General features: G+C 34.7%; 1 protein-coding gene and 1 long non-coding RNA gene across 26 annotated transcripts in view; both read left to right on the top strand.

Moving 5' to 3' along the window:
• The window catches only part of hdac9b (histone deacetylase 9b), a 180,104-nt gene extending 176,114 nt beyond the window's left edge, over nucleotides 1–3,990 (top strand). For all 24 annotated transcript variants that reach the window (XM_087285429.1, XM_087285426.1, XM_087285428.1 and 21 more), the window contains 1 exon segment: nucleotides 1,205–3,990. In XM_087285429.1, the coding sequence (XP_087141555.1) occupies nucleotides 1,205–1,507 (303 nt within the window). In that variant the 3' untranslated portion in view covers nucleotides 1,508–3,990.
• A 6,054-nt stretch (nucleotides 3,991–10,044) lies between these two features.
• Nucleotides 10,045–14,567, top strand: part of LOC147840239 (uncharacterized) — an 8,251-nt gene continuing 3,728 nt past the window's right edge. The window contains exons 1-3 of one of the 2 annotated variants that reach the window (XR_015511264.2): nucleotides 10,045–10,099; nucleotides 11,341–11,444; nucleotides 11,569–11,639. This is a non-coding gene — a long non-coding RNA (uncharacterized LOC147840239). Of the gene's footprint in view, nucleotides 10,100–11,338; nucleotides 11,445–11,568; nucleotides 11,640–14,567 lie in introns of those variants that run through there. The other variant, XR_015511263.1, reaches the window with a different exon arrangement.

Below are 14,567 nucleotides of genomic sequence, written 5' to 3'. Positions count from 1 at the left end.
AAGAAGGTCGCTGGTTTGTGCCCCGGCTGGGTCGTTTCTGTGTGGAGTTTGCATGTTCTCCCTGCGTTCGCTTGGGTTTCCTCCGGATACTTTGGTTTGCCCCACAGTCCAAAGATATGTGGCTAAATTGTCCGTAGTGTATGAGTGTGAATAAGTGTGTATGGTTGTTTCCCAGAGATGGGTTGTGGCTGGAAGGGCATGCACTGCGTAAAAACGTTCTGGATAAGTTGGCTTTTCTTTCCGCTGTGGAGACCCTGGATTAATAAAGAGACTAAGCCAAAAAAAATGAATGAATGAATAAACATAAAAATAGATACTAGTTCTCAATGAATAAGTACAAGTACCTATTAAATAGATACTAGTATCTAATGAATGAGTACTAGTATCTAATACATAAGTACTAGTATATTTTTAAGAGGTACTAGTATCTAATGAATGAGTACTAGTATCTAATAATAAAACAGTGTCTAATGTGTAAGCACTAGTATGTATATTTTTTAAGCACTATATCTAAAGAATATGCACTAGTATCTAATGAATAAGCAGTAGTATACAATGAATAAATACTAGAACTTAATGGAAAGAATACTAGTATCTAAAAAATAAGTACTAGTAACATGAAAATAGGGTGATGCAGTGGCGCAGTAGGTAAGAAGGTCGCTGGTTCGAGCCTCGGCTGGGTCAGTTGGCGTTTCTTTGTGAAGTTTGCATGTTCTTCCTGCATTCGCGTGGGTTTCCCACAGCCTAAAGACATGCGGTACAGGTGAATTGGGTAGGCTAAATTGTCCATAGATGAGTGTGAATGAGTGAATGTGGTTGTTTCCCAGAGATGGGTTGCGGCTGGAAGGGCATCCACTGCCTAAAAACGGATGGATAAGTTGTTATTCCACTGTGGTGGCCCTTGAATAATAAAGGGACTAAGCTGAAAAGAAAATGAATGAATGAATGAATGAACAAGAAATTAGATACTAATATGGATTATTAAATGTCAAATCGGCCTACCATAAAGATACTATTATCTAAAAAAATAAGCACAAGTAACATGAAAATTGATACTAGTAGGGCTTATTGGTTAAATGTGAAAATGGCTTGCCATATACAAAGAAAAGCATCATGGGGAATAGGACAAAAAGCAGATCCCATACTACACAACAACAAAACAATAGTAAATCCATATTTTTGTTTCTTTCTCTCTCACCAACAGATGCTTTCCAAATCCATCGAGCAGCTCCGTCAGCCAAATGTCCACCTGCAGGAGTCAGAGGAGGAAGAAGGAGAAGACTGTCAGGAACATGCCATGCAGGAGGAGAGCTCGCCCTCTGGTGGCGTCATCCGGAAGCACAGCCCCCAAAACACCTCCCGCTCACCCACCATCCCACTGGACTCTCACCCTGGCGTTATCCGGGTCAAAGAGGAGCCCGGCGCCAGCGATGACGAGACAATGGCCAATCAGAGCTCCTACATTCACCAGGTTAAAGGCAGGATGGTGATCCAGGCCATGATATGAAGAAACATAATGCACAGAGCCATTTGCTTTCAGAGCTTCGGAACTGGTCTCATTTGTGAACTTGTGAAGTGATCTCTCTGTATTGTACGTTGTATGTTTTGTATATAATTGAATAAGAATTTAGCCGACAGAGTCTTTTAAATGCTAAGAAAACAAAGTCGGAATAATAATTTAAGAAATCCTTTCTACTTTCTACTTGTCCTTTGAGAATCCACAACTCTCAAAGCTCTTGTAGGATCTTTCTGTGATTTTTCCCATGGCACTATGGAGTTCTTATCTTTGCTTTATTATGAATGTTATTATGAAGATATGTTACGGTATGAGATTTAAGAAAAAAAAAAAACTGTGTCTGTTAAGAAATACTCGTGATTGATGTCTGGAAGCAAGAACATTCACACAACGAATGAATGGAATAGTTTGAGTTTAGTACAAATCCTGCTCAAATTACAGCACTTTCTGCATATTTTTTCAACATTAACAACTGACATTTTTAAACTTCTAAATATAATTTAGAAAAGCACTTTCATTACTTATGTTTAGAAAGAAAACTTTTTTTCAAATGTTTACGGCCGTGTAAAGAGGGGTTGTAGGCGTTCCGTTGTTGTAAAATGGCAATGAAGTTGTAAATTTGGATGTAACTTTACACAGGCAAGGTTTGTAAGCACTTAAATCATGTTAAAGCTCTATTCAGTCTCTCCAGGATTTTGTGAGCCCATAGTTCTTAAGATTACAAAAGAAGAAAGCAAGATTTTTGTGTAATTTCATGGCAAAACACAAAAATTGAACCAAATAATCAGATACGTTTTGAGAAAAGCCCCCACAATAATAAAATGAGGAATTTTAGGTCTCACATGTAAAAAAAAAAGCTAAATCCTGGAGGCATTGGCCTTTCAGGTTAAGAATGTCAGCTATATCCATAACTTTAACATAATTTAGCATCCACAATAACATTTTCGCTCATTATTATTTCAGTTTTGCATCTGGCACTGTAAATGCTCAAGATCTTAACAGGTTTTAATGTGCTGCTGCACAACATCTGTAAAAAAATTGTGAAAGTGATTCCGATGACATTTTTCTGTCAATATTGGTGTAGTTGTTGCAATTTTATTTTATTTAATAAAAGCCTTTAAAGGGATAGTTCACCCAAAAAATGTTGTTTACCTCACAATTTACTCTCATTCATGTGGTTTTTAACCTTTATGAGTGTCTTTCTTCAGTTGATGGTTGATGGAACCCATATTATGAAAGGTAATGGGCATCATCAGCCAGCATTTGGGTAAACTATTCCTTTAAGGGAACCAAAAAATTGTTATTCTCACTTATTCCCAACCTGCACGAGTTTCTTTCATCTGCTGAGCTCAAAAGAAGATATTTTAAAAATATTAACAACAGTTCATGATAACCATTGACTTCTATTGAATTTCTTTTGTTTTCCTACTGTGGACGTGAATGGTTACCATTAACAGTTTGGCTATACCAATATTATTTTTTTAAATCTCTACTGTCCAGCAGAAGAAAGAAACCCTTTCAGGTTTAGAGGGTAAGTAAAAGATGACAGAACTGTCATTTTTTTGCAAAACGTTTCCTTTAACATGTTGTTTTGAAATCGAGTATTTGAACATTTTGGCCAAGTTCGTTTTTTTGCTTTTGTTTCATTGTAGGCCAAGTGCTGTCGATTGAGCTTGACTTGTATTGAATCCGATGTTCCTTTAACAGTTGGAACAAGACCTGGAAAGCTCTAGAATGACATTCTGTGTTCCTTGTTCTTTTGTGGGCCGAATCGAAGGCTGTCCCGTGATGGCGAGCGGCACTCTTCTCACTAAATTTTGAAAGTTGTAGAGGAAATGCCTGGTGGAAGCCAGGAATCAGAGTGATTCATGAGTGCAGGAATGCTGGGAGAGGACAAATCCATGCCGAAGTCAGAGAGCGCAGCAGTGACTCTGATTTACTGTTGAGGCAAATTACAAAGTGAGTGAGGAGACGGCGGGGGGAGTCACTTTTAAAACCAATCATTTCCTCTGTATTCCCACGTGATGTGTTTACCACCACATGCAGGCTTGATGTTTTTTGAGTAGGAAAAAAAAGTAATAGTTCTGTTCTCGCCTGAGGCGGTGTTGCAATTCGAAGTGCTCAGATCAATTCCTGTGATATCTCCAGCAAATTTTCTGCCATTTGTTAGCCAGTCATTTTTTTTTTTTTAGGCTTTTGGTGTAAAATTATTTGTTTTTTTAAACAAAGTCCTCTGAAAAAACATGCAAAAAAAGAAAAAAATGTTTAATTGATGTGAGCCATCACCATGTCTACAAATAGCCTATGAGTCAACCTGAGCTGGCCTGTTTCGTTCCTGTTGTCTGTTCCACTGTTCTGGATGTTAATGCAAACTGTCTGCTAGAGATAGACTGTCACATTTAGTTTGTAACCGTACTTGTTCCCGTCTGTCACAGATCACCTTTTATATAAATAAAGTTCTTTTCCATGCTGTACTTGCCTGTGCGGTCTTTTTACTGGATTATTTAATGATCGATTTTCCAAAAATTAAAAGAAAAAACGCAGTTGCTCCCAAATAAAATTTCCCACACTCAGACAGATTCCAGCTTCTGATTCTGGGGCGATACAGAGGTTTTAGTCTTTAACTTTGAAGGCATTCGAACCGGGGCTTTGAAGTGAACATGAGAGGTTCCCTAAGCTGTTAAGATAAAGTGAACCTCAAGACGGTGATATATAACCTGGGGTAAAGTGACTAGGCCAAGTTTAACCAATTATGCAGGGTAGGCTTAGCTGGGGGCTCAGACAATTCCCCTATTTGTATCAACAATCTAAACAGTGTGCTTCCTGTAAATAGATTATTTAAATAGTTTTTAGTTGACCACCTTTTGTTTTAATCAGTTATTAATAATTTTTAATCATTTACTTGATCTAATGAAATAATCATTAAATGTTATGAACATATGTTGAATTTTGAGTATTTTATTATTGCTATTATATATATGTTTTTTATTATTATTATTTTTTTGTCTTTTGTAAATATTTCCCGTATGATGTTTAACAGAGCAATGACATTTCATAGTATGTCTGATAATATATATGTAGATATATATAATATATATATATTATCAGACATACTATGAAATGTATGTATATATATATATATATATATATATATATATATATATATATATATATATGTATATATATATGTATATATATATATATATATATATATATATATATATATATATGTATATATATATATATATGTATATATATATATATATATATATATATATATATATATATATATATATATATATATATATTTTTTTTTTTTTTTTTTTAAATCTTGAGAAAGTCTTATTTGTTTTATTTCGGCTAGAATAAAAGCAGTTTTGATTTTATTTCAAAACTATTTTAAGGTCAAAATTATTAGCCACTGTTAGCTATTTATTTATTTTTTGATAGTCTACCGAACAAACCATCGTTATACAATAACTTGCCTTATTACCCTAGCCTGCCTTGTTAAATTAATTAACGTAGATAACCCTTTACTATAAATATCTAAAAAATATATATAAAATATTATGTACTGTCATCATGGCAAAGATAAAATGTCAGTTATTGGAAATGAGTTAATAAAACTATTATGATTAGAAATGTGAAAAATAAAATCACATTGGAAATGTGTTAAGCAGAAATTCTGTAAAAAAAAAAAAAAAAAAAAAGATAAATGGGTGTAATAATTCGGGGGGGGGGGGGGTCTAATAATTCTGACTTCAACTGTATATATAAAATAGCAATAATGGGTAGGACAATGATTCTGAAACGCCTGGTTTAAAATAACAATAATTCATTAGTATGGTGTAGGGCTTAATCAAAACCCCAAAACGGCTCAATAATATTCAGATCTTGTGTCTGCACAGGCCATGGGAGATGTTCAACTTTATTTTCATGTTGATTGAACCTAGCTATGACTAGTCTTGTGTGTGTATTGGTGCATTATCAGCCTGATATACAGCACTGCCTTAAGAATACACAGTCATATCTACAAAAATATAAACAGGCATATCACCAACCTGATTTCATTGATTAGGACAATCAATTAATTAACATCTATGTTGATCCAGGAACAACATTCTAATAAGCCAAGCAGAGATAAATTATACATTTACCATTCGTGTTAAGTTTAGGTCTATGGTTAGGTTTATGCAATTCTACAGTACATGATAGTAATCGAATTCTTGGGTAATTCTTTAACTACGGGCACTTTTAAGTCCTTTGATCATATATCCAAAAATATATATGGTTTTGATAAAAATCCTTTTCCTTTGTCAAACTAACAATAAAACCTAGCTACTTTTATAAGAATTTACCAGCTTTCTATTATATATTTTTTTCGTATTATTTAACCTCCTTTTAGGGGTCAAAATCACTATTTTCCCTTGTCACACTCCCAGTTTTAAACTTACTTCAACAATGAAAATAACATTCAAAAATATTATTAACCTGTTAACTATTAATGTATCTTAATAAAGCACTATTGAAATACGTTAGATATTTTATAGTTATTAATGTGAGACTATTATCAATATTTTTTAATACAAAATATAGCTTTCGCACAGTATCAGTGTCATGTCCACCACAACGCTGAAATTTTGCTTTAAAAAGTTTGTGTGAAAGATTATTTATGTGGTTTCAATGAAAATGAATTGTGCCATGTGAGAACATGGTGGAGGGAATTATAATTTTCATCAACAACACATGAAGAAAAATCAAGATCAATAATGCTTGATAGGTAAATACATATGTCATTTCCAAACATGTTGTACCTTTAAAGGCGTTTAAAAAAACAAACAAACAAAATTAGGATAAATAACTGTATTTTTATGCATGAAATGCTAGTATTAATTCAAAGCTAATCAGTGAAGCTATCTCTTACTTTTTTAACAATAAACTGTAAAAATGTCATTTCCACCACTGTCTTTTCCACCACGGTGGGCAGCATAGTGGAAAAGACAGGATGTGGTGGAAATGACATTTATGGTTTTAAAGCACAATTAATATGGATTGCAAAAATACAGGGGTTAAACAATGACACTGGAACACTGTCCATTTTAGTGTTGGAGGTTTCATGTCTAAATTTAAGCAGCTGGTGGCGAATCTTCATTGATTTCACATACCACCAGAAAGAGCAGTGTGAAGATCTGGTTTGCAGAGTAACAGCACAGTTTTACTAAAAATATTGTAATGCACACAACATGGTGACATATCAGAGTTCCAAAGAGGATAAATTTTTGGTGTGCGTCTCGCTGGCACATCTGTGACTAAGACAGCAAGTCTTCATAATGTATCAAGAGCCACGGTATCCAGAGTAATGTCAGCAAACCACCAAGAAGAAGACCCACATCCAACCAAAGTAACTATGGACATAAGGGGAAGCTGTCTGAAAGGGATGTCCGGATCCTTACAACGATTGTATCCAAAAAAAAAAAAAAGAAAACATAAAACCACAGCTGCCCAACTCACTGCAGAATTAAACGTGTGCCTCAACTCTCCTGTTTCCACCAAATCTGTTGGTCGGGACCTTCACAGGGTCAATATACATGGCCAACTGCTCACCCGTGTCAATGCCAATGCCTGTTTTAATGATGCAGCAGCCAAAATTTTGTGCTGTGGATAATGTTAAACATGTTTTTTTTTCTCTGACGAGACCCACCTTCACTGTATTTAAAACATCTAGTAGAGTTAGTGTGGAGCCCCAAAGAAGCATCCCACCAAGACTATTGATGCTCAGAGTAAAACATGGGGGAATCAGTGATGGTTTGGGCTGCAATATCATGGCATTCCATAGGCCCAATACTGGTGCTAGATGGAGCATCACTGCCTAGACCTACCGACTCATTCTAAAGGACCATGTGCACCCAGTGGTTCAAACATTGCATCCTGAAGGCAGTGGTGTGTGCCAGGATGATTATGCATCAATACACACAGCAAGACTGGTGACAAAGTCACCAGATCCAAATATTTTTGAGCACTATGGGGTATTGTGGGGGAATGAGTCAGGAAATGTTTTTCTTCAGCAGCATCACCTAGTGACTTCGAACACTATTCTGCAAAAAGAATGGCTCAAAATCCCTCTGGCCACTGTGCAGGACTTGTGTCTGTCATTCCTAAGATGAACTGATGGTATATTGTCCGCAAAAGGAAGTCCGACACCATACTAATGAATTATTAATTTGTTCATTTTTTTTTTCTTTTCAGCCTCTTTATTCATTAGGGGTCACCACAGCAGAATGAACCGCCAACTTATCCAGCTTATGTTTTACGAAGCAGATGCCTTTTTATATATATATTGAAAAGATTGGTTAAACTAGATACAAAAATGATCTTAGAAAATGTTTGACTGCCATAATCTATTTAATTTTGAAATAAAAGCTGTATTTTGAGATGTTGTGGAAATGACATTTGTTCAGTTCACGATGGAAAAATAAATAAATATTAACTATTTCTTTTCATATCTAAGCTTGTCCTCTTACAGATCTTAAAACTAGACAAATTGTTTAAACTTATGAGACTATGCTATGTTAATGTTGAACAAGTTCATTTTACTCAACTTAACATGGCTAAATGTGCCCGTAGTTGAAGAACTGCCCTATTATTACCTTCTGATTTTGGGAAAAAATTACAGTTATGGTTGGGTTTAGGGGTATGGAATAGGTATGGATTACATTTTTAAACAAAAATGATGTTCCAGGATCCACGTAGATGTCAATCCAAGATTGCATCGTACTCAGTAAAAATCATAACGTGTGTAGGTCATACCTGTCAACATTGGGATGTGAAAATAAGGTAAATGCCCAGTATAATAAGGGACCCCCCCCCCAACAACCCCCCCCCCCATCCTCTTTTTAAAAAATCCTCAAATTACTAAATATGTTCATTTGGAGCTGTTTCATTGTAAATAAACAGTTAATTGGTCAGTAATGTGTGTTGTTATAATTATTTACAAAAAAAAAAATATATATATATATATATATATATATATATATTTATTTATTTATTATTTTTATATATATATATATATATATATATATATATATATATATATATATATATATATATATATATATATATATATATATATATATACATTAGCAGCAAATACTCTAGCAAAAAGTTCAGCTTATTAAAATTAATAGCAGTTATAATGAAATAGAAACAAGCTATCAAATTTAATTTCATTAGCCGTTTTTTCACTGTATAACTCACACATTTTGATTATAGAGCAACGGATGAATCTCTTATTTAGATTTTTTATTTATTTATTTATTTTTGATTACATTAATTAACTGGTATCACTTTAAAAATGCACACATCTGACAATATAATGAAGGCATTTGACTGCTTTCCTAACTTTTTATGCTCATGCAAGACAAAATTAGTTGTGTTTGAAAAAAAAAAGCACTAAGATCGACATCTTTAGATATTATTATTATTATTAATCTCGTGTATCTGTCTGTTTAAACACGCACTCAAAAGCCAGACTTTCGCTCTGCTTCAAATCGCGTGTAAAGAATCCGTTTATAATTATCAGTATGGAGCGGTCATGCACCATTATATGACTATTTTGAGGATTGCATAGGAGGGGTGATGGCACATCTAATGAAAAGGAAGGGGAATCGTGCCGTTTTTATGTTTATTTCAAAGTGTTTTCGTGCCTAAACAAAACGAAAGCACAGAACAGACTCACAATTAAGAGCAAGGGGCGGCCCCTGGTGGTTCAGCGCTATGGGTTGTGTATAGGGAGGCTCAGCTCTTTAATGTTTCTTGCCACCCTTCAGAGAAACACTGAAAATACTGGAGAAATACGGGAAAATACCTTTATGGGAGGATATCCTGATAGAACTGTAAAATACGGGATAAACCTGGGAAAAACGGGAGGGTTGACAGGTCCCAGATAGCAGGCAGTAATCGGCCCGAGCTCGGCTGCCCTCCGGCGCCTCCGGCTCCGACTCGGCATCGGCGAGTGTTATCCGGGCCGAGTGCGGCCCGCAGCTCGTTCGCGCACATGCGGTTGTGATGCGGCAGTAAAGGACTGGCCCGATTCCGATCAACCATATCCGGCCCGAGTCTGTCTGTAGAGTCCTGGCCGCCTCTGGCAAGGACTCGGCTGATGGCAACCGATTAAGTTCTTATTTTATCTAGTAATCTGTTAGCTCCACGTTTAATGCTAATTTGAGAAAATATTAATGGTACGATAGCAAAAAAAAAAAAAGAATATTTTGTGTGGATCGTCGCTATGTTTAGACGCAAACAAAACAATATTATTTATAAATAGATTATACATGTCATCTAGAGAAAAACTATGTAAAATTCGCTTATTTTTGAGATAGCACGCTCCTGTGCTGACTGTTTTTTTTTTTAAAGCAGAAGTTGGTTTCATAATAAACACATGCGTTACTAAACTCCTGATCCAAACTCCATCCAGACGGTGGCGGTAATGCTCCAAAAAGCTTGTTGTCAACCACCATGGCACGAAGATCACAAGAAGAATAAGTTTGGTTTTTCAAAGGTTTCACGTGGGTTCCGGTCAGAAAGGTAAGCTTTTTACTGCTTGTGTACTGTATAATTAGCGAATTTAGAGCTTAAAACATTTCCACGGTGTTTGGTTGTAACAGCGTTTAGTAATTTAAAACAGTTTGATACGAAATGTAACTTGCTTTGAGAAACACGACTGGAGCTAATGTATGCTAACGCTAACAGTTACAAATACGTCTGAAAGTTCCTGTCCCTAACACATTGTTAGATTGTAACGTGTGTAGTAACTGAAAACTATTTTAATTATTTTAAAGAAACATGAAACGAATTTGTGTGTATGCTAACTTTGCGTTAAAGAAAGTTTCTGTAGACGAATCCATTAACTAACATGGCAAAACGTGTTTTTTTTCCTGATTTAACATTATAAAGTACCGTGGATGTTGAAAAAAAATCATTGTACAAGCGTTTACTTATCCAACAGTATTAATTCTGTGATTATGTGTAAATAAAAACTAATCGTTTTGGATTAATAAAATATTATTGTTTATCTTGTTTATGCAGTTAGTCACGAAAATGATCGAAACTCGACTGTTTACTATTCTCTTTAAATTATCCAAGAGAAATATATTACTATGCACTTTAATTCATATGTGTTAGCCTATGTGAATCAATTATATCTTTTGTTCAAGCTGTAATGGTCAGTTAATGTAAAACTGAACGTCTTAAAGCAGATTTTGATGTTTTTTTTTTATGTTATTGACAGTGATAAATTCTGATTTAAATGAATGGGTAACAATATTTGTTGGTTAAGTCTTATTGTTCTTGTTTAACAAAGGTTAGTGAGATCATTTTGCAGCACATCACGACCAAAGAAGTCAATGGCACACTCTTTTGAACGTGAACAGGCATGTTATAGTTGTGTGCTAAAAGTCCATTATAAGCTGTAAACTGCTGATACATTTTCAACATAGATTGAGCTTTTCAGACATTACATTACTAATTGCTTCACAAACAGCTAAAATGGTTTATTGTTATTGGCTATCATCATCAAACATTTTTCACAATGGTAGGTTAATCCTCATGGGTACAGAATAATGCATGTGCTTGACCATCTTACAAATCTATGTCTCAGATTCATAAGGCTGTCACTCTGCATGAATCTCCGAATAAATCTTGTGCAACCTTCTGTGTACTGATTATTTACACTATAGGTATTATATGCATTAATTAACTTTGATAGTATTTCAGGATTTGAACTTTTCTTTACGGGAGGTTAACAACAATGTGATGTTTTATTATAGATGCATATGAGGAAGCTCGACTCAAACATCCACACGCAACTGATTTCTGACTGGTAGACAGACGAGGATGATGATCGCCTGTCATACATCTAAAGACAGAACAGGTTTGTTTGCAATTATTTTAAACACATACTGTCAACATTATGTCATTGATCTATTACAACCTGTGAGTTTTGCCCTGGCACTATACTAAAGTGATGTTTTGTTTTGTAAATGTATCTGATTAAGGGACAGTATAGACACATCTATACCATGATGAAGAAAAATTACTTGGAACAAAGAGGCTGGATAAAAGGCAGGTATGAAGATTTCAGAAATCAATGCAGCACCACAAGTACCATCACCATCAATGACTATGGCAGAAATCTTAAGACCACCATCAAGATGCACAGATACTGTACATTCCAGTACACCAGGCGTGTCCAAACTACGGCCCGCGAGGCTTTTTATAAATATCAATAGAATCTGGCCCGCTATACAAAAATTAACGTAATTCAATAAATAACCACCGGGTGTCGCTATTACATGCATTCAATTAAGCAGCAGTTCTTGTTATGATCTATCTATCTATCTGTCTGTCTGTCTGTCTGTCTATCTACACACAGTTGAAGTCTGAATTATTTGCCCCTCATTGATTTATTTCTTCTTTTTTAAATATTTCCCAAATGATGTTTAACAGAGCAAGAACATTTTCACAGTATGTCTGATAATATTTTTTCTTTTGGAGAAAGACTTATGTTTTATTTCGGCTAGAATAAAAAGCGGTTTAAATTTTTTTATGAACCATTTTAAGGTCAAAATTATTAGCCCCTTAAGTCTTCAGAACAAACCATTGTTATAAAATAACTTGCCTAATTACCTTAACTTGACTAGTTAACTTGATTAACCTAGTTAAAGGGCCATGAAACCCCCTCGTTTCAGCAGGGTGTTTTCACACCTCTTCTTTGGAAAAAGTCAGAAAAGTGGGCGTGTCCAGCTCTGTTTAGGGGGGAGTGTCGGAGGAACTAAAGTGGGAGGGTGTGGGAGTGTCGATTTGGGCACGCGCGAGTTTCAGAGTCAAAATACACACACACACACACACACACATACATACAGGAGAATGTGATGGTGTTTAACCTACATGGACATCTGTAGTCGAATTATTAGCCAAATTATTAAATGGTGGACTTTAACTGCAGTTTGGCTCTTTCATTCAGGGAATTCATTCATGCCCCTCGCGACACACGAGATATTTGATTCGAGGAGCTGCTCTAAGCGTGTATTTTTCATGCAATGTTTTATACCGCACGGCGAATGAGAGAAAAAAACCCTCTGCATTTCCCAGAAACTTAGATGCACACGACAGGTAGTGTCAGAAAGCCGCGCGTGTTATTCCGGTGTTACACCAAATTCTGCGACCGTCGTATTCTGTGACTCTAGTAGGCGCTGTTCTCACTGTTTAACTTAAACTCGCTCCCACAGGCGGACTGGACACGCAAAAAGCGTACATACTCTCACGTGAACGCGCTCGGCGCCCGTACACATTATATGAGCGCGTCAATATATTTCATCGTTCTCTGTTTACTATTATTTTTCTTGCCTTTAATATATAGATGTTAAGTTTACATATATAACAGCCTATCAAAGAAAGCATTTTACTATAATATGACCAGTACCGCGATAGATTCTATCTGTCTGTCTGTCTGTCTGTCTATCTGTCTGTCTATCTATCTATCTATCTATCTATCTATCTATCTATCTATCTATCTATCTATCTATCTATCTATCTATCTATCTATCTATCTATCTATCTATCTATCTATCTATCTATCTGTCTGTGTAATTAGTCTAGTTTGTTTTAGCCTTTTTTCCCCTGTAAGCAGTTATGTAGATTACTGTTGATCCCTTTTAAATGTTTCCCTAAATATGTTTATAGAATTTCTTAATTGGCTTTTAAATTAAAAAGAAAAGTATTAAAGTAAATGTGGAATGTGTGTGTAAAATACTGGTTAATAGAACGCACACAAATTAAAATAAGTAAAGTGCATACTTTAATTTAAAATGAAATGTTTTTTATGTGTATATTTTCAAAAAGGTTAAATCTAAGATAACATTTAACTTAACAATTACTTGAAAACTATTAACATAAAGACAGTGTATGGGATTAACATTCTGCCCAGTTGTAGGGGCTTCATGGGGTCAGGCTCAAACACATGTGATACCTCCGGTCACACGTGTCACTGAATCTGTAACTAAGGAATAAGTGTTTTGAGATTGCCATCTTATTTTAAAAGAAGGTTACCCAGGAACAAGGTAATTGTTTCCCCTTTCTTTTTCCACTTCTATATTATTTTCCCCACAATAGTGGCACAGCTCACTAAGGTCATCTATTAAACCAAAATATACATTTATATACAACTATATGAAGGGCTAATTGGGTCTTAGTCATGTGGGAAAAAAGTTACCATGGAAAAAATAGCTTGACAATTTGGCAATTACTTATCTCTAAAATGTAATGTTAAATTAAAATTTTCTAAATTTGCACAATTCTATAATAAAAAATATCAAAAGGCAAAACATCTCCAAATTATACATTTTTTTCACACAACTTGATTATTTTTATGCAGTGAAAAACAAAGTACAAGATTCATTCAGCAGTCTCATGGCAATTTTTTCCCTGTCATTGTCCACTGCAGAGATATTATTTGCAAACTGCAGAGACTCTCCACAGTAAATCAAAGTCTTGTCACAACTGTGTAAGAACTCTTTAAAACAAATTGTGATGAAACAAAACACTTTTTTTTATATGTGTCATACATTTTCTGTTGTGTGATTTAAAAAAAAATCCTAACTTGAAAAAGATATTAAGACAGGGAAGAATCATGCATTTTTTGTTTATTTTTATTTTGGCTATGTCAGGTAACACTTATATATGTATTTTTAAGGTAGTTATAATGGTTTTCCCAACTGTTTTGGCATGCACGGAGGACTGTGATTTGGCATTTTGGAAAAAAATAATCTGCATAAACTTTAAATAAAATTAGGTGTAGAATTATCTTTAATGCTAGAAATAAAAGCAAAAAAAAAATTAGTTTTTTGCTGACCAAATAAAAACTTCAAAACAAAACCATGGTGTAGATCTATATACTTATGCATGAATTAACACATGGTCCTTTAATATGGATACGATAATAATACTAAAAAGAGCATTAAAAAGTCTTGTATATCATTTTGAAAGATGCAAGTAC

Source organism: Danio rerio, chromosome 16, assembly GCF_052040795.2.
Source record: "Danio rerio strain M-AB ecotype USA chromosome 16, GRCz13ab, whole genome shotgun sequence".
Taxonomy (NCBI): domain Eukaryota; kingdom Metazoa; phylum Chordata; class Actinopteri; order Cypriniformes; family Danionidae; genus Danio; species Danio rerio.
The sequence above is the reverse complement of the archived record's forward strand: the minus strand, read 5'-3'. Positions and strand labels throughout refer to the sequence as shown.